At 44.5% G+C, this 25,763-nt stretch overlaps 2 protein-coding genes across 5 annotated transcripts; one reads left to right on the forward strand and one right to left on the reverse strand.

Annotated features, from left to right (window-relative positions):
* Positions 1–61: 61 nt before the first annotated feature.
* On the forward strand, positions 62–18,662 carry cenpw (centromere protein W). Its single transcript, XM_061704698.1, has 5 exons — positions 62–253; positions 326–439; positions 1,225–1,595; positions 1,763–1,897; positions 18,503–18,662. Exons 1-3 carry the CDS (start codon positions 167–169, stop codon positions 1,249–1,251), a joined length of 228 nt encoding a protein of 75 aa, XP_061560682.1. The 5' UTR covers positions 62–166; the 3' UTR covers positions 1,252–1,595; positions 1,763–1,897; positions 18,503–18,662.
* LOC133417156 (protein SOGA3-like) lies at positions 13,881–24,254 on the reverse strand. 4 transcript variants are annotated; one of them, XM_061704697.1, is made up of 9 exons: positions 23,619–24,254; positions 21,671–21,895; positions 21,453–21,611; positions 21,068–21,130; positions 20,321–20,590; positions 19,739–20,110; positions 18,497–19,141; positions 17,349–17,436; positions 13,881–14,027 (listed from the first exon to the last, which is right to left on the reverse strand). In XM_061704697.1, exons 1-8 carry the CDS (start codon positions 23,748–23,750, stop codon positions 17,377–17,379), a joined length of 1,926 nt encoding a protein of 641 aa, XP_061560681.1. In that variant the 5' UTR covers positions 23,751–24,254; the 3' UTR covers positions 13,881–14,027; positions 17,349–17,376. The 4 variants fall into 4 exon arrangements, with proteins under 4 accessions (XP_061560681.1, XP_061560680.1, XP_061560679.1 ...); XM_061704696.1 differs by lacking the exon at positions 13,881–14,027 and having other exon boundaries at positions 17,350–17,667; XM_061704695.1 differs by lacking the exons at positions 13,881–14,027; positions 17,349–17,436 and having other exon boundaries at positions 17,787–19,141; positions 21,068–21,127.
* Between the last annotated feature and the right edge of the window lie 1,509 nt (positions 24,255–25,763).

The following is a 25,763-nucleotide window of genomic DNA, read 5'->3' on the forward strand; positions in this document are numbered from 1 at the left end:
AAAAAACACTGACTGTAAAGCGAAAACAGGAAGTCAAACAAACCGTAAAGGGTAGGAAACCGTAGAAGAAGAATCACCCCTGGTAGTCAATCGCAGCGGGCCATTTGAAACCGTCAACAAACTCGTATTTTTTTTCGAATTTTCACCCTTTCGCACCTCTTCTATCATGCTAAACAAAGCCCCGAGACTCAAGCAAAGAGTCAAATCAAAGACAAAGGGGAACGTTAACGTGAGGCCGGCGTCCGAAGCAATGGTAAGATAATGGTAATGGTAATGGCTTTATGGGGTCTAAGGTTAGCTTGCTATGTTATATCTGTGTTCACAGATGGAGCTCGTCACTCTTCTTTTCCTGAACAATTTGGCCCAACAGGCGACGGCCAAAGCTTTTGAGGAGAAATCCTCAACGATCAGGGCTCATCACGTCAAAGCAGTCGCCAAGGTGAGTCCGCCAACTCCAACGCAATTTATTCAGAGACGCTAAAGCTAGTCTCACTCTTTACTTATGGAGAAGTACATATACTTGTGTGAAGAAAAAAAAAAAAAAAAAACGTAGAAATACTGATAGGACTAATTTATTTAAGTAAAAGTAAAAAAAAAAAAAAAAAAAAAAAAAAGAAAAGTATAGACTGGAATTTAGTACAAAATGACAAATGATTTTGATAACCGTGAAAATAAATACTCAGGTAATTAATAGGTACGTGATGGAGTAGGCCATACAAGCGATAGATAGACAAATACAATACAATTATTGGGAATTTGATTAATTAGAATTACACTTTGATTTCTATCTGACTTCTCAATGCTCACAATAACACGTACTTATTTACCTAATAACAAAAAAAATGTTTTGTTCCAAACATATGACTTATTTATAAATGTTTTTCATTTATATTTAATTAAATCCATGACATTGGTATTAACGATTATATTCAGCATTCAATTAATGTAAATTTAGCTTTTTCTTTTTAAAGTTATTTGATTATTTTTAATAAATAAAGAAATGCTAATAATAGATAATAATTGCAGTCAAGATTTTATTGCAAGCATAAAATGTGTCCGAAAATACTGTGTATTGCAATGTCATATTACATGCATGTGCCTTGTCGCCGAACCCAAATACTCTTGCACCTTTATTCATTTTTCCAATTTAAAAAAATCCTCATCTTGCACCCCTACCAGGATGTTAATTCACATATACTTTTGCTTCATTTTATTTCTTTACAGAGGGTGCTGAAAAGTGCCAGAGGATGAAGACCATTCATGCATTTGTGATCATCATTTCAGCCACCATGAACCGTTTTATTTTATTTTATTTTTTAAAAGGTGTTTTATTGCCATTTTCTTTGCCAAAGGAAAATATCTGCTTTTGTCTTTTTTTTTTTTTTTTTTTTTTGAATTTTGTATATTATAACCATAAATTGACTCTTCATATTCTTCAATGGCTCGACGGCTCTTTTTTTTTTGTAGTGCATTTTGTTTGGTGTACCACATGCTTTCCAGTTATGTGTTTGAGGAACTGCCCAAAATTTTATATCAAACACAAATGATGCCCTTGAAAATCTTTCTAGGAATTGAATATGAATTCCCACCATGGGGTGAGTTGCCATTTTGTTTCTAGCTAGCTAGCATGCTAGCAACATAGCCAATGTAACATCATGAAATGATCGTAAAATACCTTTGTTCTATCATATTTTGACTTGAATCTTGTGTATTACAACTTTCCCGTAATTGTGCAGCTTTTTTCACCTTGTATGACTTCTAGATTGTAAAATTGTGACTTCTTCTGTTCGTCATGACCATATGTGGTGTGTTGACGGCGGTGAGGCGGCTCGTCGGACGAGCCGCCACTCCACTAGGACCGCGTCAGCAGGAGATGAGGATGGCCTCCGCAGCAGGAGTAAGTCAAGGCGACCGCGTTGGGTTTACGAGGTACTACGAGGGCCGGGTCGAGTTGAATGTGGGTTTCGTATAGGATAACACGGCGCAATGAGTATAAATGCAGAGATATGGGGAATATTTTCAAGAAAGATCTGGCTGGTTTGAGGTCACCAGGCAGGAGTGTAGGGATGTAGCAGCAGGTGAGGTGGGACTAGACCAGTTTGACATTTGAAATGAAACTGAAGCAAATTGAACACTAAAGTGGTGCTTTGTCCTGTTTGTTCACATTGAATTTACATTGTGTCTCAATTCAACAACCATCTATTTAGAGAAGCATGTGCAATTAACGTGTCTCCACAAGAGGGTGGTGTTGAACAAATTATGCAGCTGTTCATGAGGCTTGAACTCAATTTTGTCACTTTAGTTGGAATCTTGTCAATACTGCAACTAAAACGATCAAAATACCAATAGTAGTGGAGGAGTTCAAGTATTTCAGGGTGTTGTTCACAAGTGAGGGAAGAATGGAGCGGGAGATCTCCATGCGTCTGCAGTGATGCGGACTCTGCATCGGTCTGTTGTGGTCAGATGAGGTGGCTCGGGCCTCTTGTTAGGATGCCTCCCCGATGAGGTGTTCCGGGAGCATGTCCCACTGGGAGGAGGCCCCCAGGAACGCACTGGAGAGATGTCTCACGGCTGGTATGGGAACAGCTCTGGATCGGAGTGGCTGAGGAGAGGAAAGTCTGGTCGTGTTCGAACAGGAGATGTGATATCAGGGTGTTTAAGAAGGGACATTAACAACACTATAGATGAACCTAGCCAAAAACGACGGAATGATGAGGTCGATGAGGGCTCCAAGTGTGCACTCTCCGCTATGTGACGTATGTGGTGTATATATACAGTACCGTAATACATGATAGGGCCACATACTCTACACAGACAGAAAATATTTACACATGCTATCACACCAATGTCTGCCCTTTTAAGTGCTCTGTATACAGTGGAATATAGCAAGTGTCATTTGTTTGACTTTTCAAACTGTTTTTACGATATTGAGTAATGGAGGGGAAAGTAATCTGCGTTAATCTTGAATTTTGGTTTTAAATTGCGATATACAGTTGTGTTCAAAATAATAGTAGTGCATTTGAAAACGTGACTTTGTGACTGACGTCCTTCTGCGCCGAAGCATTACAATTGTCCATTTTTAACAAAACCGGGTTTCTCAAATGTATCTATTTACTCTATTAAATAAAAAAAAATAAAAATAATCCAGAGTTTTGAATATAAAACGACATAATGTCACACGGTTTTTTATTACTCTCGTGTAAAAATACTAATCACTTAATGGTGTATTTTGGGTTTTCATTAGCTGTAATAATCAAAATATTTCCGAGGATTTAATCATGTAATATGCCACTCTGTGTGCAGTAGATGTAAATACAGCATAGTTCACTTTTGAATTGAAGTGCGAAAATAAACTAGTTTTTCCACTATATTAATTTATTGTAGATAGTTCAATTCTACCACTAAATTTGTCAGTGACTTTAAAAGCGTATATTGAGAACTTCACAAGCCAACGGGCCATGATGTTGTAGTCACATGCCTCCTCTCGTCACGCTGTAGAAAGTCTTCAGTATTGAGTATCCAGAGGCCCCCCCCCCCCAAATAGTCCTGTCACGTATCTTTCGCCACCTGCAGGCCCGCGTGTGCTGTATATAGTTTTATTGTGCGGGATTATTTATGACTTTAATCATTCTCCGTTATCCACTCTTATAGACAGCCATAATGCTTCAACTGCTTTAGATCTGTCATCGCCGTAGCATTTAAAAACAACACGCATACACGTTAAATGTATGTCAAAGGTGTTGGCAGCCATTGCAGTGGGGAAAGGGGTGGGGGGCGTGGTGTTCTGTTTCACGCCTGCAGGAGACACGAATGACCTCACCGTAGCTACCGTGACTATCATCGAGCTAACCGTATCAGCGCCTATCAAGTGACGTGCCTCGCTAAGCCCGCCGCTACTGAACCATTTATAACGCCGATGCATCACCGCCATGATGACATCTGAAATCTTAAAGATGATATTTTGGGCGTATAGCATGCACAGATTGGACAATGATGATGGCAACGCGTATTCTGGGCCTTGGTGTGTTCTGTAGGCTCAGACACTATAGAGCAGTACTCTGGTACGACTTGGTCGACTTTAGTAAACAAAAAACAGCGGCAAGTCCACAAAAGCTAGGAACTATGTTGAATTGAGTTGAGGATCTTCATTGATCCAAAAGTAGTGTTTTGCCTTCATCTTCTGGCATGTTGGTGCCAAGGAACTATGCCCAAAAGAGTTGAGAAACTTCATTTAGACAAAAGTGGTGCTTTGCCACCATTTTGTGGCATCTACAGGCAATTAAAAACCTTTTGTGTGGCTGTCAATTACTCATGGATTTTCCTATTCGCGGCAGGACTTGGTCCCTAGCCCTGTCATTGGTGTCAAAGAAGTACAAGTGTATATACGTAAAAGTGACACATCTCAACTGGGTAAGATCTTCGTATGTCAGCAAAGCAGCAGACACGCCAGTGACCTTGCAGTTCCGCATTTAATTATTATTTTTTTTACCCCCAGCGCAGTCGTTAAAAAAAACGGTTAGAATTGCCTACGATAATCGTTTGAACCTTAACTATACTACAAACTGTTCAATTAAATTGCTTATTTCAAACTTCAGGTTCATATAACATGCATTGTTAAAATGTAGGAAAAAATAAATCGGGAACTATTCAGCAATTTGTGTCACAATAATTATGACAGTAAAAAAATTACAATTTGGATTTATTTCCGGTTTGTTAAAGTAAAAATCTATTCTTACCATCCATTTAACTGTCTGTCTGTCTGTATGTCTAATCTTTATGCAAAAGAAAAGAGCATCAATTCCATGTTACGTAAATATACTAATGAGAAGCCTTGTTGGTTTAGTAGCATCGGTACATAGTGTAACTGTTCCTTGGCACGGACCTGTTGGGGTGACAGTGGGAGCGGTCCGCTGATCTGATCACTTAGCGTCCACGCTGAGTGACACGACCTGGGTGTCTTTGGCGGCGTCGTATTTTGATGCGTCCCATCAAGCTGTCAAACTGAGTATTTACAGCCACTGGATATAGAACAACGCGGTGATGGCTTCATCTGGTTACGACCCCCGCCGGGTTCCGCAGCCTCATGTTTGCTTGCTCTGATACCTTTCTCTTCAGTGTAGATAACACTAGTATAATTAGCCGCATATGTCATTTTGGACCTGAAATAAGTCATGTTGCGTAAGAACCCCATTTTAGTATGTGGTATTATTTAATTCTAAGGTTTACTTCAGTACCTCTTAGAAGCGGAAAACTGGCGAATCAGAACAATATGAGTCGAGCAGGTATTCATTGGCTCCTTTCACACAGAACCCAGAGACGCCTCGTAATTGCCTGCAATTTCACACGGTCAAGACTGATCGCAGGGCATAAAAAATAGTTGCTGGAGAGGACATTTGCTTTCAATGCAACAAGGCGGGATATGTCAGTGTGCCTCTTGTGACTTTCTGCGATTCTGTTTCACTCCGTGCCATTGTGCCTTTCGACGTGTGGTGTGAAAAGTCATGCCCGAAAGATTTCGCTTAACGACTTCCAGAGTGCTCTAGAGACCGTATTAAGAAGACATTGTCCCCGGCGCACAAGTAAACACTTTTCAGCACTTGAGGCTTAGGGATTTATCATCTTGTGCCTTTCACGCAGAATCATAGGAACGTGTGCACTTTGATACTATCAAGATGGAATGTGTGAAAAAATGGTTAATGGACGATTGCTTCTAATGCAACCTGGCAAGAAACGTGAAGTGTCAAGTTGGTTGATACTACATCCAAAGCAGGCTAATTGTTGGTTCTACTTTATCCTGACCTCCATTCTCTTTGTGCCTGTCGCACCAAACACCGACAGGAAAAAGCCAGCTTTGATTTTCAGAGTGTGAAAGGGGTTCTTTTAGTCATGCGGCGGTCAGGTGGTGTGAGGCTCAGGCAGGTTAATGCCATTCGATCTGTCCGCGCAACGACTTCCAAAGTGAATCAGAGACCGTATGAAGGTGACACCGTCCCTGGCGCACAAGCAGACTTGGCACTTGAACCTGAGAGCTTTATCAACCTGTGTCTGGGTTCACACACAACCCAGCACAGCTAATTTGGCAAAATACAGTCTCTGCACACTAAAAAATGGAAATGTTAGCAGAAAATACGCTTGACCGCAAGATAACAACATGAACTGAAGGTGGCCAAATATTGCAACGTACGATGTCGCCATCTAGTAGTAGAGTGTCTAACGCTAACTTGTAAGTCCAAAGCTAAAAGGCAACTGAGCTACGGCGTAACTTGGAAAAACTCGTAATTTGGGGCACTCGCAAGCTATCACCGTATTGCCGGGAATGTGCCCAGTTGGCTTCTGATAGAACCTCAGAAGCCGGCAAATCGGCAGGTCAACTTGGCCCCTTGACTCCATTCTGTCTTTGCCTTTCACACGGAATGACAATGAAAAAAATCCTGCCGTATTCTTGTTCGTCATGCTCAAGGAAGTTGGTGACAGAGCCGTCCTCACGTCACCTGTCTTACGAGCCTCCAACAAAGACTTCCAAAGCGAATTAGAGACCATAATATGATGACACTTTCCCTGGCGCAGTCCTCAATACTTGAGCCCGACCTTGCTCGAGAACAAACCCTCAACCAACTACCCTGGTTTCTTTTTTTCTTTTTTTTTTTTTTCTCTGGAGCTGGTCTTCTGCTTTTAGTGGGCGGTAGTAGTTAAAGTCCTTAAAGTCTAATCTTTAGTTGTGAGTGGTGATGTCATTTTAACCCAAAGTAGTCCACAGCAAAACGGTCAAGTAAAACAAACCCAGCGGTCCACACCAGTGATTCTCAATTTGTTGTGTCTCAATTTGTCTTCAAATAGTTTACGGGCATCCAATGTTGGACTAATGAATGATCCTCAAGTAATTGCTTTAAAAATTTTCATCTTATTCCGCATTGCACTTGTTTTAATTTAGAGTCTGGAGAGCTGCTTATTGCAGGGGCGGATCTATTCTCATGGGCTAGTGGGCCGCGGACCACCCCAAAATTGGCCTCATCAACTTTAACAGAAAGTTGTAACAGTTTTTTTTTCATAACAATCATGTATAATAAACACTATATAATTGCCTAATACTTTGGTTTTAGCTTGTTTGCTACATGAAATAATTTCAAAGTGGCCCTTGGATCCTTCTCTTTTTCTGTATGCAGCCCTGGGAGGAAAGACTTTGGACACCCCTGGCATAAACTTCACACCTGTATATAGTTGGACTGGAAAAGAAATAAAAGTGGGTCATGAACTAATCATTACCTACCTGAGACAAAAACATTAAAATTGTTAATCCGTCATGACAACCATGATATCCATAATAGATGGTGTGTTAAAGTCATGCCCGCTTTGGTCTGCGAACGCGCCAGCGATATCACACATCTATTAACAATGTCACAATTCTTTGTTATGCTCAATTCCCCCGAGCTGAATGTGTGAGGAGCCACACGTCGTCGCTTCCAAGCGCACCCGCTCCCCGCAATCCAAATTCAAATTAGTCATTCATCACATGACAAGTAGCCTGGCCTGAGCCGCTTCTGCCGGGCAACACCGGCTAATCCAACGAGATCAACCCCCACCATTCCCTTGGGACGCAGTTGTTTTGAAAGACGAGCCGAGGCTTTCGCGTGTGTGGATATTTTCTATTTTAACGGAGGGGCCAGAGAGTCTCAAGACCCGTTCGAGGACCTTCACGTCCTTGATGGGGCCACCGCTCGCAGTCATCGGCGGCCATTTGAGATGCTCTCCACTTCAATGGAGACAGTTTGGACAGGTGGAGCAAGACCGACTGGACTTGACAGAATGTTGGATCTTTTCCACTTTGTAAATAAAAGTGACTCAACCGTTCATTGTAGACCACCATGGCAGCCTTTCCCAACTTTTTAATAATCTGCACCACCTTCAACATCCCGAGTTGGCACACCTCATCTTCCCTGGATCTTTTCTACCTTAAATAAAAGTGGATGAACCAATTAATGGGAAAGTTTGCAGTGTTGAAACTGCTAGCAAGATTTGAATGTAGCCTCACCTAAATAATCCCCCTGCCCACTCGAGTATCTGACCATGTGTGATTTATTCGTAATGGAGTGTTACGATAACGCAAAAAATATTATTGGTTTTAATTGTTATTTTTGGGAGTGTACAATTCTAGCCCATTTTGCCCAAAAAATTGTCCTAGCACCCCTAAAATGTGTTTTTCTGTGTTTTGCTGCTGGACAGCCAGGGGCCCCTAAAATGAGACATTTGTCCCCTTTACCCCCCGTTGGACGACCCCGGATGCAACATGACTAAGAGTAAAATGATGATTATTATTATTATGTCGCTAGTATTACTAGTAGCATGCCGGTGTCAATTAGTGCACAGTTTTGCTTCCGAAGTGTAACACAGTCCTTTCATGTATGCCAAAGTACTCGTTACTAGTACATGGACCTTAAGCTGCATATCAAGTATATCAAATAAATGCTCGAGCGGCTCGCCATTCCGTTCACACGTAAGTGTCTGCTGTCTATTTAAAGGTGCGTCGCAGTAGCAACTAACACATGCTGAGGGTTTCCAACGCCAAACTCTGAGCACCAGCACCAATCAGTAAATTGTGGCGTTCAGAGGGGGGCAGAGGCCGGCAAGACAGGTGGATTATTGCGGAGCGAAAGCACGGGATTCGCACGGGGGGGGTCTCAGACCGACAAGGAGACATTATGTCAGCCGTCCAGACCTCACACTCGACAGATGTCGTGGCCGTAATCACACTCGCGCTGAAGATATGATACCCACGTGAATAGAGGCTGCCCTGGAGTCTGCCTGGCACCAGCCTGGCATTCAGTCTCTCACTTTGAGTGCTCGCAGCTATTAAAGCTTTAGTGTGCAAGTTTGCAATGTTTATGATGCCGGCACGCCAATACAGCGGAAGTGCATGTGTTTTCCCCCAGGTCTTGTTGGTCATAAAAGCCACGAAACACTAAAATAACTACAGTACTGTGGTGTCTTGAGAAAAGAGTTTTTGTTCCGTGACCCGGCTCCTAACGCAAAACACTTGTATGGAAAATTATCTTTCCCCATTGAAATAAATGGAAATGCCATCAATTCGTTCCAACTTCCCTTCCCAATAAACAACATAAATGTTTGTAATTTTTTTCAATATGGAAAATAGTATAATAATATAATTCAGAAAGACTAAGTGATTGAATTGAATGTAAAGAAATAAATACTGTGTGAATGATGAGAAAATCATTGCGGCTCCTGGTGTGCGGGATTTGGTCACATTTCCATCTTCTTTCCTGCTTGTCGTCTGTGAGGTAAAGCGTAGTAAAATGGATGCGCGAGTGACTGAGAAACGATATGCTGTAAGCTTTCCAAGAGTAAGCAAAGGGCCGAAGAGGGGGAGGGTAGGAGAGGCGAGAAGGGCCGATGGGACGCCTCGTTAAAATACCCTCCATGCTGCCTGAGGAGGTGCCAGCCTGTAAGATGGACCCTTGGGCGGGGTAGGAATTTAGAGCATTCCAATTGGTGAGGGGGAAATAGTTACAGCGCACAACTGAATGTTGCAGTACATTCCCTCACATTTACATGTATTTCACTGTACACATTTTGTAATTATTTACCTAAAACTAAAGGAACCAATGAGGAAGCAAATTCCCCCACACACCCTCGCACTCTTTATTTATACCTCCCTACGAAGCCAGCAGGCTAAGATTTCTGGCACCAAAACAAACGTCACGTTCACTATTTTTGGCCCGAGTTGCCACACAGCGCCAGCAGGTTGGCTGACGTGAGGGGGGCCGAGGGATCCGTGCACACGCACGGCAACATTTGAATTTCACGCCACGCCCCTTGTGTGTGTGTGTGTGTGTGTGTGTGTGAGAAGGGTGAATGAGTTAATGGTTACATACTAATGCCCATAAAGGAATTGTTATTTGACTCGACACATCCTTCGGACAATTTTATTTTATTTTTTGCTTTGACTTTGTGGCAGTGAACTCAAAAAGTCACAATTTTATGTGCAGTCTGCTGTAATATTAACATTAAATTTACCTTTACCCCTGTGTGGCGGCACGGTGGGCGACTGGTTAGAGCGTCAGCGTCACAGTTCTGAGGACCGGGGTTCAATCCCCGGCCCCGCCTGTGTGGAGTTTGCATGTTCCTCCCCATGCCTGCATGGGTATTCTCCGGGCTCTCCGGTTTCCTCCCACATCCCAAAAACATGCACGTTAATTGAAAACTCTAAATTGCCCGTAGGTGTGAATGTGAGTGCGAATGGTTGTTTGTTTGTATGTGCCCTGCGATTGGCTGGCAACCAGTTCATGGTGTACCCCGCCTCCTGCCCGATGATAGCTGGGATAGGCTCCCGCGACCCTAGTGAGGAGAAGCGGCTCAGAAAATGGATGGATGGATGGACAAACATTTGTACATAAATGCTTTTTTTTTTTGTTTTTTTTAAGAACTTGATTCTCATAAGTTTCTGACTTTATTCTCATAACATTGCAACTTTTCGTTTAAGATACATGTGAGTCAAGTTTTAAAAATGTGTCCTTTTTCAGTAAGGCCCTGATACTCTTTAGTAGATCAGATTCATGAAATATTGAAATATAGAAAGAGACTTGTTGTTAAATCACTATTTAATACTAAGAGAAAAAATACATGAAGGCATACCATAGTCATTCATAACATGGGTTGTTTGGACATTTTAAATACTGTATATGTATACTTTGACAACATAAAACTGTAAGTCACACTTATGTTAACAGTACATTGCCGCCCTTAAAACTTGGGCTCCATGCAATATCACCGAGTACATAAATATACATGAAAGAAATGTCATTAAAAAAAAGAGAGAGAGAAAAGATCGGGAAAGTTGACAAAAGGGGAGGAGCAGCTAAACAAAATGCTAACATGTTGACCAAGTGAAGAACCACACAAACAATGGAGAATGTTGGATGTCACTCAAATACGGAAAGCCGTTTGATCGTTTATCCAATGCTTAAACGGCTTGCTGTAAAGTCATATGAGCATTTATTTGATCTCCGACTAGTGCGCTGAATTGTTTTACTGGGGAGGCCAAAGAGCATACTAGTACATGGACCTTAAGCTGGATATATTAACAATATTGAATAAATGCTCAAAGGGCTTTCCATAGTCTAAATGAAATTCATAGCCCTCGTAGCACAGTCCATAATATTTACACAGAATGTGGCATTGATGGAAAGTGTTGGAGAATGAAATGCTATCACATGATGACGGTCTCGGCGGGGCGCGAGTAGCAACTGCCCGGCCGATGCTTGAGAAAGGGGCTGGGGGTTCTGGTCTTGGGGGTAGAGGGGCGGATGAGAGGGCTCGGGGGCCGGTAGTTTGGGCCGAACGGGGCGGCTATCCTGGCGCTCGGTGTTCTGCTCGCCCACCTGGAAGGAGGACGCTGGTTGGCCGGCCGAGCGGGACGAGAGAAACTTGTCTTGGGCTCGGAGGACCACGGAGGTGGATTTACCTGTTGGAGAGAAAACAAGACCGGTCAGCTATCATGTGAGACAAAATGATAGAAAATGCAAGGCGCCTTTCACACCGGCCATGTTTTTCCTCGCTCTGTATCGTAAGGTGACCTAAGAGCCACTCAACTGTGCTAAGATCTTTGTATGTCGGGGAGGAGCTAAGTTTATCTTGAGGTGTTATCGGACGATATGGCGAGTTCGTCGCATGTGTCGGTTTTTGCTGTGCTCAGTAGCTTTTAAAAAGCTCAAGCTAATAAACGACTGCAGTGGGGGGGGGGGGAAAGCGACGAGGGACAATGACAGAAGGTGGACCTCTTATTAGTAACATTCTTTTTGATATGAGATACAATTGAGGTCGGCATGAGCCTCGACAACAATTCCAGTTTCTCACATGGCCCCTTTGGAAAATGTATTTCTCACCACTGTGTGAAAAGGCCTCCAGACACTAGTATGGGAGACATACCTGCTGTGGGTCAATCTTATAGGCTGTGTGTCCAGCTCTGGACGTGTACTCGTGCTGGATCTCCAGCATGTCCAGCAACTCAATGAGGTCTTCATCTCTCCCACAACCAGAAAAGTCCGACTGACTCCCCAACCTGGTCCTCCGAATCCAGGAGTCCACGGGCTTCCTCACTCTCTCTCTGTCGGCGGCGCTATTGGACCTAGGCCTAGTCCTCGGACTCCCAGGAACCTGCAATCTGGGCTGGGATCCTCCTCGCAAATCTCTGTGGTGATGTGTGGCGGGGTCTGACACCCCGTGGTCCACTTCGGAATTGCATTTTTGGAAGGGGGTCTTGCCAGGTCCTGCTGCAGCCCCCCTGCGCTTGCACCCGGGACTGAGGCACTTGATCTCCGACGTTACCACACCCGCATCGGTCAGTGTTTTGCCCTCATTCTCCTGCAGCATTGCCCCAAACTTCCTGAGAATGGACGGGCTGCCGCACTTCCTGTCACCGAGGACACAGAGACCGTAGGATTTACTGTCTAGAGTCGGCGACTCCGCTGTCGTGAGCTGAGCGGTGGAGCGTGGTGGGGCGGCGGCTTCCTTCTGTCCGAGAGGCGGCTTGGAAACTGAGTTTTCTTTGTTGGGACAACTTTTCGCATTAGGCGCCCTGTTCTTTCGGTTTTCTGACTCCTCAAAACTGCACAAAACCTGCTCATGTCCCATCCTGGAGTGAGATAAAGACCACAGAAGAAATCAGAAAAACAGGAATGAAAAATGCAGGGTTCTGGAATAAATCCCCTGTGGTACACCAGGCTTCTCTGTATACAAAAATCTCCCGTACCTTTGATTTGCTGTTCTTCTTCCGCTCTCGTCCTGATACACAGGAAAGTCCTGACTCACTTTAATGGTGTCGCTGAAGTGCTGAAAGAGATTCAAGCATGCCTTTTTAAAATGGTCTACCTGCATCTGTCAGTCAAAGCTTTAAATAAATGTGCTACTTTAGGAGCATTGGCCTCATTCATTTAGTCAGCGTCATGTTTGTAGAACTATTCAGGCTCTTTATAATACTTCTAATTTGAGTGTTTTCAAAGGTCTGTTTTGGGACTTACCACGTGGCGAGTGCCGTTGTTCTTCCGATTCACGTGCTTCCCGTGGCCCAGGTAGTCCTCCAGTAAGTCTCCGATCTTCGAAATGCCGTTCTGGTGGCCTTGGGGGTAGCTGAGCCCGTTGCTACGGTGACAGTTGTTTTGATGAATAGGTCTAAAACTGCAGTTGCCATGTTTCCCGGGGCCATCGTTGAAGTTATTGTGGTTTTCTCCGGTGACGCCGTTCCGTTCCCTACGTGCTTGAACCTCATTGTACAGCTGAAATGTGCAAATGGAACATGGATTACTTCCCTTACAATACTCCCGAAATTTCTCCGCGGTTTAGTAATCCCCACAATATTCTACATGGCTACCGACATACTTCCGCCGGTATCTGCTTTCAAAATGTGCGCATCTATCAGCACGTGACTAAATTAGCCTGTGAACATTTGTCTATATCATTGCTGCAACACTGCCAACATGCTAATAAGAACCTCACTAGCAGCGCATCCTACACTATGAGACAAGATCTATTACTATAATAAACAATAATAAAATATATTTTTTTGTGACTTGTCCTGGAAGCTTTCTGACACACCTTATATGTACACGTGTCACATAATGTGCATTTCATCATTTTGTGTCTCCATTAGTGCCGTGAAGTTAATCTTACGTCATGTTGACAGTCAAGTAACAGCATAACCGAAGAGTACATCCAAGTTGGGTGCTCACCTCCTCTATTTTCCTCTGGATGTCCTGCAGCTGGTCCTCCCACTCTTGCATTTCTGAGTCAAAGTTGTCCATCATGTCGTGCCTCTCTGTCCCCCAGCCTCGCCCGCTATGTTGCAGCCCGCACTCTAGATCAATTGCCGCCATGACGCTAGCCACCTGACACTCTGAGGCCTCTTTTTAACCCCCCCCCCCCCTTCAAATGACAATTTACGTTTCACTTCCCTGTCGGTGTGTGACTGCAGGAATGCCGCTCTCCGTCACAGCGTTGGATGGATTGCTAGGGAAACACTAGAAAGACAAACACATGGGCTTTTGAAAAAAACTGGCACACTTTCTAGCCAGCAAACAAATCTGTTTGGATTACAAAGAATCTCGATCAGTCGTTATTACAGATTTTTAAGCAATTATTTTGTACCGAGGATATTCAAGTGATATTTTTTTTTAAATAATTTCTTATTAATTTAATTATGCCAAAATATCCTGAACAAAAAAAATTAAATCAGATGTACAGTCAGGTTAAAAAGTAGTAATGACAAAAATAGCAGAGAATTCAAAGAAAACCTGACAAATCTGGACCTGCACTGAAACACAATATATTCTTGCCTTTTTTTTCAACATTTTTCTTGCCTTTTTTTTTCAACATTTACTATTTGAGTAAACATTCCTAAAACATGACCTCCCAATACTAATGTGACCAATTCATTGTTTCATTGCGTCCTTGTCCTAAATTCGCAGGCGTGTAATGAGACCACTTGCATAGCACGTGTGGACACACCGGATGCATGACGTGACACCGTTTTAGCCTCTCGGGCCTTTTTGCTGACGCCCTCCCTTGCATGAGCACACACCTCGCCACGTAGCTTGAAAGACTCGCCAGGCATGCGGCCCAGCGCCCATTTCCCATGAGCGCACACGTGGCCTGAAGCATGACACTCGGCCTTCCTGCTGCTAATGTCATTGCTATACCGTGTGTGACGAATGCTGCTTTTTTAAAGGAGTCATAACATAATTTGAGATGAGAACTATTCAGATTAAGAGCACTTTTAACTCATTTAGTGCCAAGCACGTTTATATTTGTCAACTGGAATCCAACCATTTCTGCCACCGACAAATGTATGCATCAAGTAAGTTTTTCAACGGGCAGGTGCGGAAGAGGGTCTCACCCAGAAATTCATGTGTGTAAACCACTAATTACAAGCAGATCCCTGTAGATGGCAGCATTGCATTGCTTTGGATTTGAGATCAGCACAGCTTTTGAGTAGAACAAAGGTTAGGGGTGAATCTCGACTCGTCACGTCGATTATGAGGAGAAAATGCCAACACTTTGGAAGCCAGACAAGATTAGGCACATCGTAGTCGAACAATGTCTATGTATGGTACAAACCGTATGTGTCGTGGTAGAACGTGTGTGTCGCGATAGTGAGAAAGATGGTTAATCGAGTGAATGAGAAGCACCAAAAAAAAACCCTGACATTCAACCGGAGCCATGCGGTCCGTCAGCGTCGCTTACGGCACATTTGTGTGCGCTCAAATGGGTAGTAGTTCTGTCGAGGTTTAACAAAATAACAGTCAGTTCCATCCATATTTGGCCTGAAACTGATATGAAAAGCCTGAAAACATTTCATCCACTCATGCTCATATATCAAATATTATATTTTTACATGAATTTACTATGGTCCTAGGAGGTCTTGAAATAGCCCGTGATATAAATATTTTTTTACAAGGCAGCACAGTGGTCTAGTGTTTAGCATGTTTGCTTCATAATTTTGAGGTACATGCAAGTTAGACCCCTAAATTGTTCATCGGCGTTAATGTGCCCTGCAATTGACCAGGGACCAGTCCAGGGTGTACCCTGTTTCCTTAATTCGGACAAGCGCTATATAAAATGTATGGCTGGACAACAATTAGAAATTTGATGTTAATGTAAATAACCCTACCTTGTTCCAGGTGAAAAAAACCAAAATGATTTATTGTCCTCGCACTCCAGTAAATCCCCCAGTCAGGTCTAGTCTCTGGACCTGAATCACCTCCACTTGCCTCCGATCTGTCAAGTGTCTCTCTCTGCCCCCGGTCTCCTTGTTTTTCCACTCTCGTGTTACGTAAATCCGGGTGGGCTCATTTTAAAGACCGCCACCGGCCCCAGCCTCCCACTCCTTCCTCCCCCGCAGTCACACCCCCATATCGAGGTCAAGTCATTGAACAAAAGAGTAAACAACCCCCTCCTCCTCCGTTTGTGAAGGTGGAGCCTGCGGGGTGTGGGGGAGTGGCGGTGGGGGTCCAGTATCATAATGTCAAATTTATTCCAGCATCTGAAGGCTCCAATAGGACAACTGTCGTCACCAGCATCCTGGCTAAAATTACTCAAGGTTGGTGGGAGAGAGCGAAAGTGTTTTCATAGCTATTTAAGCCCGCCGCCATCTTTTGGCCAATTGGCTTCTCTGTTGCCACTCCGCTCGCAGGCGTCCGGGCAGATTTCCGTCTTGTGACCCTAACCATTTTTTTCCGATGGATGCCAAGTGGGTGGCTAATTATATTTGATTCAATGCAGTCAACCCCCATCTTTTGCAAGGCAGGTACATTCCAGACCAAATAGCAATAGATGGAAATCCACTATGTGGCTGTGGAGACCGCATTTAAAAAAAATTAAAAACACATTTTTTTTTGGTAGTTTTAGCCTGAATGGCACTCAGAGCAAGACCCTACTTTGGTGACCCCACCACCAAAACACACAAGCACACCTCCAGGAAAAAGACACTGGAGTGGACTTTATTTTCTTGGTTGTGCCTTTAAGATACAAGTTTATTTTGTTCCATGAGCATGCTCATAACCTTATTATTATTGAGTCAAGTGAGCAAATATTCCAAGAATGGCTCCTGACTTCCAGGATGTTTAACGAGAGAGAAACGCGTGGAATGTCAGCGCAACTCGTGCTGTAACTCGAACCCGTGCCAGACAGTTGCTAGTGTTCATCTGCCTTATCCGCTCACCACTCATTTGCTAATTCCCGTCCTCTAATTGCCGGGCCCCGCTGTTGGAAAACGTTGTGGGCGTCAGAATCTTCTCGTTTGCAAGCCTCCACCTGTCGCGGTTCCCTCATAAATGAGAACATGGGCCCTAAAGGAGTTAAAGGCAGGTACAAAAACAAACTGTCCATGCTTTATCTTCAAGTGATGACAGCGGGGTGATGTTGTGGGTTTGGGCCATAACATGTTGTCGAACAGCAAAGAGCTGACGGCTGTCCTGACCTAATCTCTTCTGAATCCAAAAGCATTTCCATGCAAGGTTAAATCAGGACATGAAGGTCATTTAGGTTTCCTTGCCCAACCTTGTACTAACATCAACAACCATCACGCAATCAGAATTATTAGGCATTGGTTTATTGCGACTTCCTGGCAACCGGTCCAGGGCGTACCCCTTCTCTCCAAAACCAGCATTGGTTAGCACTTCTGTCTCACAGTCAAAGGTTCCGGGTTTGAACCTCATCTTCTCCTCGGTACAAAAACATGTGTGTCCATAATACATAAATTGTTACGTTTTGTAAATTGTATTCAAGGACAAAAGGAGCTTGACTCTGTATATGTAGTCTAGCAACAAGTAAAATCAACTCACCTTCTCCTGGGACTTACTCCGTCGGGTGTTAAGGGTAACGGGAACGTGACAGGGAAGTGCTGAGCTTTCCCCTGTGCTTTTTGGTAACCTTGGCAACAAATAATGCGGTGAGGGGGAAGGGAACAAAAAATATCAAATCAACAGAGAAGAACCGACAGGGGATGAATGCAGATAAAGAAAGGGGCGGTGGGGAGGGGGAGGCGTCCAATCACAGAACAAAGAATAGGGTGAAGAGAAAGACCAGTTTAAAGATGGTGGCGTAAGAGAGGGAGGAGAACAACACAAGTATGAGGATGAGCAAAATGATAGGCTGGAACATCTGGGAAGTGGATCATGAGGTGGCAAGTGGGGAAGAAATTAAGAATTACAATCAGCACAAAACTACTTGAAGGAACAATTCAAAGTCAGTCCCCCCAGGAATTCACGATGTCACGATCACAACACTGTACGCAAATTTAAGCAATCCCTACAAATAATACGCAAGACCTGCAATTAGATTTTGTTAAATTGGTCTAATCCTCTGAGCTTTAGCGTTTCACCAGTCATAGTGTTCCCTCTGCAAACTTAACTCCTTATTTTGGTGTGAAGCATCAGAGATGGAGTGCACGAGTGTGTGAAGCAGAGGAACGAGAAAAGATAGCACCTCACTTCACAATAAGCAGTAGTTTGGCAAATAGTGAACAATTCAACAAACTAAAGGCCTCAAGGTGTTTAATGCCAGTGCCAGTTGAAGATTACTGCTAAACTAAACAAAGAGAATTACAAGTTGTGTATTTTAAATAACCACATAGCTCTGTGCCTTACGAAAGTCTGTTTAGCTTAATGCTAACATATAATAGAAAACACCATTTACATGCTAACAGTTAGCATCGGTAGTTGCGGATTTAGAAACATTTACCCAACGGATATTTGAACACAAACGGCATACAATCTTGATCCTCTTCAAAAAATTACTAATAAAGTACACGTGATTTGTACTCAACAACTGTAAAAGTACTCGTGATTTCAATAGGCAAAGATGATTTGAGATGCAAGTGTTTTGCCTTACAAATGTTGTAATTGACCCAAGAAAAAGTTGTAGTGCAACAATGAAACAAAAAAACTGAAATCCTGGAGGGACTACTAAGTGGCCGTTTTTCCTTTCTCACCGACAGCGGCTCCTCTGTCTCCCTGTCCTCCAGCCTGGGCACTTCCAGTTTGTCTATGAAGGCCTGTAGTTCCTTCCTGAAGGCTTTCATTTGGGCGTTGATACGATACAGCAGCTCGTGCTCCCTGATCCGGCTCCCGTCGTCCTCACCGCCTTGCTCCAGTTCGCCAACGGAAATGTAGACCCTCGCTTCTGAGATGATCACCGCTGTGTCTGCGATGAGTCGGTCGATGGTCTGGACGAGCCTCTCCGCTTCCACGCGGATGTCGATCATCTGCTGCCTGTCGCGCCGGCTGCAGCGGCCGCCGGGCAGGTAGCGAGCCAACGGGGAGGAGGCGGCCCCCTCTGATCCCGACGGGGTGAGCAGACCCCTGGTGGGCGTCTGACAACGACTGCTGCCGTTATTGTTTCTGACTTCGTCCGGATCGCTTTCGCCGCCGACGGGGCCCTCGCGTTTGCGGTGAGGCGGGAGCAGGCGGGACGACGTGGAATCCTCATCGCTTTCGCGGCGACCGCTAGTCCCGCCTCCGCTGTCGCTCTCGGCGTCACTGTCCCTCGGACTGGGCCGCAGGGACAGGTGGGAGGCCAGGTCGTAGCGCTGCATGTTAGACAGCAGTACGCGGTTCTCGTATTGCAACTGCATCACCTGAATGAACAGGAAAGTGGTTGATGAATGTTTTTGGATACATTGGATCTGAATTATGGAAGAAAATTCTAAGAAATTCTGGAGATGGTGTTACTACTACAAGTATATAAGTTAGGGATTGTCACCGTTTTACTGCTTATTAAACATTCCATTGTGGGGGAATTTTGTAAAGAGACTCAAGAATTGGCAGGATGTGTTTACACACGTAACCCAAAAACTCCTGGTGCTGATCCTGCTGTAGGCTTTGCTCTCGAGACCGTTACTTTTGAACTTTTGCCATACCTTAGTTCTACTTTTGTATTGTTATTTTAGTTAATAAGCTGAAGGACGGTGAATTGGGACTCTGACGAGAGGCCGGAGTCATTATTTGACAACACAGAAGCACATCTGCCTTCCTGGTTTAGACAAATGGTTATAGCTGACAACAGGAGAAAGCGAAAATAAAAGTGTTCTGACTGAGTAACTTTGCTGTGATTCATTCATATTAATTGCATTTTCAATTTCTTAGATGGCACACTCGGGGCTAATTTAGAGCAAAAAACAAAACAATATGCATCATGAAATATGCCAAAATGTGAAATGAATAACTTTGTATACCTTGCCACTTAAGTCATTGATCTGAAGCCTGGCTGCCTTCAGTTCCTCCTGCAGAGCCTCGGCCTTCGCCCCGTCCACCCCGCCTCCCCCCGAGCCTCCTCCGTGCCGGGCCCCGCCCTCGTGGGTGCCGGCTTTGAATCGCATCTTGTTCAAATCGTTGGTCACCCTCTGGTTCTGTTCCTCGGCATCGGCAAGGTTCCTCCGTAGAAGCTCGGCCTCGTCTTCCACCAGCTGTAGCTGCTGTCTGAGCTCAGTCAGGTCGTCCCCGAGCCCTCGCCCCGTGCCGCCCATTGCGCCGGCCCCGGAGCCACCCTCCCCTTCGCCCTCACCACGGAGATCATCCAGCTCGGCCCTCAGGCCTCGGTTCTCCACCTGCACAAGACAATGGAACCGGCTTGACAATGAGGAGATACATCGGTTCTGACATGCTAACTTTTCCTGCCTGGTGAACCATGGCAGTGTTCAGAATCACTCCCTATCCACTATACCTAGGATGTTCGCCATTTTGGAGTGCTGCTATACAGTGTTCCTGTCGCCAATAGCCAACATTTGTGAGTAATTGACACCGTCGTCCACTCTCACCTCCAACTCGACAATTTTCCTCCCGAGGATGTTGGCCTCCTCCTCCACCAGGCGGAGGCGTAGCTTGAGCTCGGACTCACGGGTGGAGGGCGGCCCCCCGGCCTCGCCTTTGGGATGGCTGCTGTCGAGTTCGCCGTAGAAGGAGCGGTACTTCTGCAGCTCTTGCTCCAGACGATCCTTCTCTTTGTCGATGGTGGCCGTCTTCCTCCTCATGAGTATGGCCTCCTCCTGGATCAAGGACAACTGGCACTTAAGGTCCTCGTTGTCCTCCTAGACAGAAAGAGAAAGTGTGTTCAGGAGTTCAAGATGAAGTGCATGTAATCAGATTTTAGGAGAAGGGAGTTAAGATTGGAAGGATGACAGACTGTTTATTTCTGAATCAAAACCTCTTAAAAAGATTGGACTAAGATCAACATTGGAACTCTCGTCTCCCTATAAGGATAAGAGAATTTTCTCGGCCCCCCCCCCCCCCCCCCTCCAAAAAATGTAAATAAAAACATTTTAAAAGTCCAGGATTTCAGTCAAGAAAACCTAAACATGTTCCAGCAGGATGAGGAGTGGGCGATTCTGAGGATTTTCATTGATGGATTATCAGGGGGGGAAAAAAAAAAAATTCTTGAAAGATTATTTTTCCAAAGGTCAATTGGACGAGATTCCCGTTCACTTGCAACCCAAATGAGGACAAGTGTGATAGAAAATGGATGGATAGTTGAACAGGGCCACCAGTGAACAGGACTGTGGACTCACCTCTGTGGGTGTCGGTGCTGCTTTCTTGTCAGTCTTCTGAATGTCTTTACCTCCTCGTTTCTTCTGAGACAAGTCAATGATCAAAACATCAGTGACAAAGTTGATTACAGTCAACGGTAAAGTAACCAGAATAAAAAACCAGAATAAGAATCAAAAGGCATTTAAACTGAAAACACTTTCAGTGACATAAATATCTTGTAAATTTGAAACACCACAGATAAGAGCTATTGTATTTAGAATGAAACCTGAATTCACTTTACAGTCTTTAAAACTCATTAAAAAACGATTGCTTAGAAATCTGGAACACAGTGGGGCAGCAAGAGAACCGCGATATCCTGCAGGGATCACTCTAGTCCCAGACCCACCATGACGTTGCTACACCCACCTCTTTGGCTTTGTCTAGTTCGTTTTGCAGGGCTTGTTTGGTCACCTCCACCTCGATGAGGCTCTGTCTCAGCTTCTCGTTCTCGTCTTCCGTCTTGGCGCGGGTCTCCTCCACCTTCTCCAGCTCGTGGTGCAGCCTCACCGACACATCTTTGGCCACCTGCCCCAGCCCCAACATGTTGATTTTTGAAACCAATGACGGCAGCACACACTCCATACCTTGAGGTCCTGTTCCAGACTCCTAAGCAGCTCCTCGTCGATCTCCCCCGTGTGGGCGAAGCGCAGCCGCTTCCTCTCGGCCTTGCGCAGGCGGTACTGCAGGATCCGGCAGTTTTTGTTGGCTCGCTCCAGGTCGCGCTTAATCTCCTGCAGCTGACACGTGTCTTCCTCGTAGAACGTGTCGCGCATTTCGTCCATCTCGGCCCTCATCTCCTCGATCTCGCACTGGACGGCAAATGAAGACTATGAGAAATTCCTAGATCCGTTTCACCAGTGACGGCCAAGTCAAAACCTAAACTCTATCAGAAGCACTTCCCGTGACTCCAGTTTACAAAATTAGAAATTCAAAAACTAAACATGGGCAACAATGAGCAATCTCATCTGTTGTACAAAATATCTCATTGATCGCAGGGGATCGATACGAAGCAGATCAATAACCAATTAGTCATCTGTCCGCTTAGATCTAAGCTTTGGGGATGTTTAACTGTTCACTCTTTACTGTGCCTAGAATTTTGCATTCGGGAATATTTAGGGCAGCACATTGGCTTCACAGTTCTGAGGTTCTGGGTTTGAATCTCTGTTTCAGCCTTTCTGCGTGCATCCTTTTTTAACGTAACAATATATTTAATCATTGCGGTTGTAGTTTGCAATGATCAAAAGCTGCATTACACCACAGTGAGAGCTGTGGGTCAAAATATTAGAAACAGGATATTCCTGTACTTGGCCGCATTCATCTTTCCTTCGATTGCAACCGGTCTCCCTGTCCCTGCAGCTGAAAAACACAAACATGATGCTGCCACCACCATGCTTCACTGTTGGGACTGTATTGGACAGGTGATGAGCAGTGCCTGGTTTTCTCCACATGTGCCACTTAGAGTTAAGGCCAACAATTTCTATCTTGGTCTCATCAGACCAGATCATCTTATTTCTCACCATCTTGGAGTCCTTCAGGTGTTTTTTTTTTTTTTTTTTTTAAAGCAAACTCCATGCGGGCTTTCATGCGTCTTGCACTGAGGAGAGGCTTCCGTCGGGCCACTCTGCCATAAAGGCCCGACTGGCGGAGGGCTGCAGTGATGGTTGACTTTCTAGAACTTTGGCCCATCTCCCGACTGCATCTCTGGAGCTCAGCCACAGTGATCGTTCTTCTTTACCTCTCTCACCAAGGCTCTTCTCCTCCAATTGCTCAGTTTGGCCGGACGGCCAGCTCTAGGAAGGGTTCTGGTCGTCCCAAACGTCTTCCATTTCAGGATTATGGAGCCCACTGTGCTCTTAGGAACCTTAAGTGCAGCAGAATTTTTTTTGTAACCTTGTAAATCTGTGCCTTGCCACAATTTTGTCTCTGAGCTCTTCGGGCAGTTCCTTTTGACCTCATGATTCTCATTTGCTCTGACATGCACTGTGAGCTGTAAGGTCTTATATAGACAGGGGTGTGGCTTTCCTCATCAAGTCCAATCAGTATAATCAAACACAGCTGAACTCCAATGAAGGCGTAAAACCATCTCAAAGATGATCAGAAGAAATGGACAGCACCCGAGATAAATATGTGAGTGTCACCGCAAAGGGTCTGAATATTTATGGCTGTGTGATATTGCAGTTTTTATTTTAGTTGGCCTTTAACAAATCAGCAAAAAATTCAACAATTACGTTTTTTTTCTTTCAATATGGGGTGCTGTGTGTACATTAATAAGGAAAAAAAATGAACTTAAATGATTTTAGAAAATGGCTGCAATATAAAAAAGTGAAAAATTGAAGGGGGTCTGAATACTTCCCGTACCCACTGTACGTGTGTATTAAAGCTCTTTACATTCACAGAAATACTATCACAATGTCAAATTGAACATTATTGACGTTCACATATAGAATCTCATTAGGTTGTGTTCCTATTATTGAATGACTTTGTAGACAAGCAGAGCAACAGCATTAGATGAGCATGGAATGCGTTTCCAACCTTCAGGTAGTCGTTTTCCTCCAAAAGCCTCTCCATCTCGTCCTCCAGCAGGGCCTCGTCCTTCCGGGTCACGGATCCGTCCTCGGTTTCCTGCGCAGCCGGCCGTGAAGCTCCGAGAGCAGCCTCCTCCATCTTGTTTCGCTTTTCCCTGCTGCTGTTGCTTCTTCTTCTGCTGCTGCTGCGCGTTCGATCAAGTTATCCGGCCAACATCCCCCCCACTCGCTCCACCGCGAAGCCGAACCTAACGAGGCCCGACCCGGCGTCGGTGTTCCCCGGATAGCAAGCTTCACTCACCGACCCCTGTGCGCAGTTCTCCCGGTCGCTCGTCCACTGGGAGACGCAAAAGGTCCAAATGGGGGATTCGCATTGAAAAAGGCGTCAATAGACCGAGTTTATAGCAGAAGCATCCGCCTTGTTCTTTTTTTCTTCCTTTTTTCCTTCCCCCGCCCCAGTGAGCAGCTTCAGCACCATCCGGGTGAGCCGCACCGAGGCTCTCGGCCGCGGTGCTTCCTCTCCTGCACCCCGGGCCCCCACCGTCCCACGGTGGGTGCGACTGCTCCCCGCAAAAGAGGAGGCCTGGTGCCGTGTGGGTGCACGGGAGCTCGGCCCGGTACTTGGCACTACTTCTTGGCTGGCAGCAACAGGCTCCTTTTGATGGTGATGTTTACGGAGGGTCTTATAGCAGCGCCACCATGTGGCACCCGCCAGTCTCTGCAAGTATTTGTCATTGAAATGTAGTATTTCATAGTAACAAATTATAATTTCAAAAAATTAAATGTTATTACTATATAAGTATAGTATCTGTAACATAATAAAATCATTATTTAAAACATTTAAATTATGTCATTTTGATAAATATTTTACAGAATTGGCGACACCTGCATCAAATTTGAGGTTTCCAGTGCAATAAAGACTTTAATAATGAAAAAAATAAAAAATAATGGACTAAAATGAAAATATATAAAAAGCAAGATCAAATATATTTTATAACTCTAGCCACAAATCTGGCTTTTACAAAGATAATGATGGCTCATTTAATAATGATTAAATGTCATATATGAGTATTGAATGACAAATGCAAGGGGTACAAATTGGACAAGTGTAACCTTTTTTTTTTTTTTTTTTTTTTTTATCCCTTCAACGCTTCAGGAATATTTTCCTCCAGGTGTGCAATTGTATTAAACTATATTTAGTTCATCTTGGATGTGTTTGTTTGTTATTCTGTAACATTTAATAAACCTACTTGTAGATTTTAAAAAATATATATATTTTTTTAATTACACACCTGTTTGCCGAGCAGCGAAGTAGCATTTACGCTAACACAGGTGTGCTAGCTCCGCGGTAGGAACTTCGCAACACTCGACGCTTTCCGCGATTAAAAAGTAAATTTCTATGACACGTTGGGCTCACGTCTTTTATTATTATTTTTTTTTGTCCTTAGGAGTACGGCGGCTACTTGTTTGTCCAGCAGAGAGCGCAGTGTCCCTACAAAACAGACTCCAGCGGTACGTATGGAGGAGGAGTGTGAGCAAATAAAACGCTGACTGTTTCCACTACGCTAGGAGAGAATGAGCTCCTTTGCTAATGAGATGAGCTAGTGGTGGGTCAGGTTTGCAGGGCTTAACCCCCTTTCGGGCGACCCTTTAACCTCCATCAGACTGGCACTTAACGACTGCAACTCTGCATTTGTGCTGTGTTATTTGCGAAAGCTTATTTGTGCAACAAAAGGTTCCCTTCCAGACAGCGGAGACCGTTATATGTGCACGTTTGGGCAAGGAGGTGGCACGCCGCCGGTTATTGAGACCGGGCAGCTAAAAGCCTGCAGCCCTCGCGCAATCCCTTTTAAATCCTTGCGTTTATGTCTCTCTGTGTTCCCATAGGAAGACAAACTCATCCCACTCCTTTCGTCCACTCCACCATTCAACCTCGACATCCTTCAGAAAAGGAGGGTAGGTTGGAAACCACCTTTTGCATCCTTGCCAAAACTCAGGGAAGGGTGCGCTGGCATTGATTAGATAGAAGATTATGACGCACAAACACAAACCCTTCCAGGACCTTCTGTTGGTTCTGATTCAGAAGCAATTTTGCCAAATGAAAACAAGGTCCATCTTAAAACCTTGAACTGTAACAATTTTGTTATTCGCA

The sequence above is a fragment of the Phycodurus eques genome, chromosome 18, assembly GCF_024500275.1.
Source record: "Phycodurus eques isolate BA_2022a chromosome 18, UOR_Pequ_1.1, whole genome shotgun sequence".
Taxonomy (NCBI): Eukaryota; Metazoa; Chordata; class Actinopteri; order Syngnathiformes; family Syngnathidae; genus Phycodurus; species Phycodurus eques.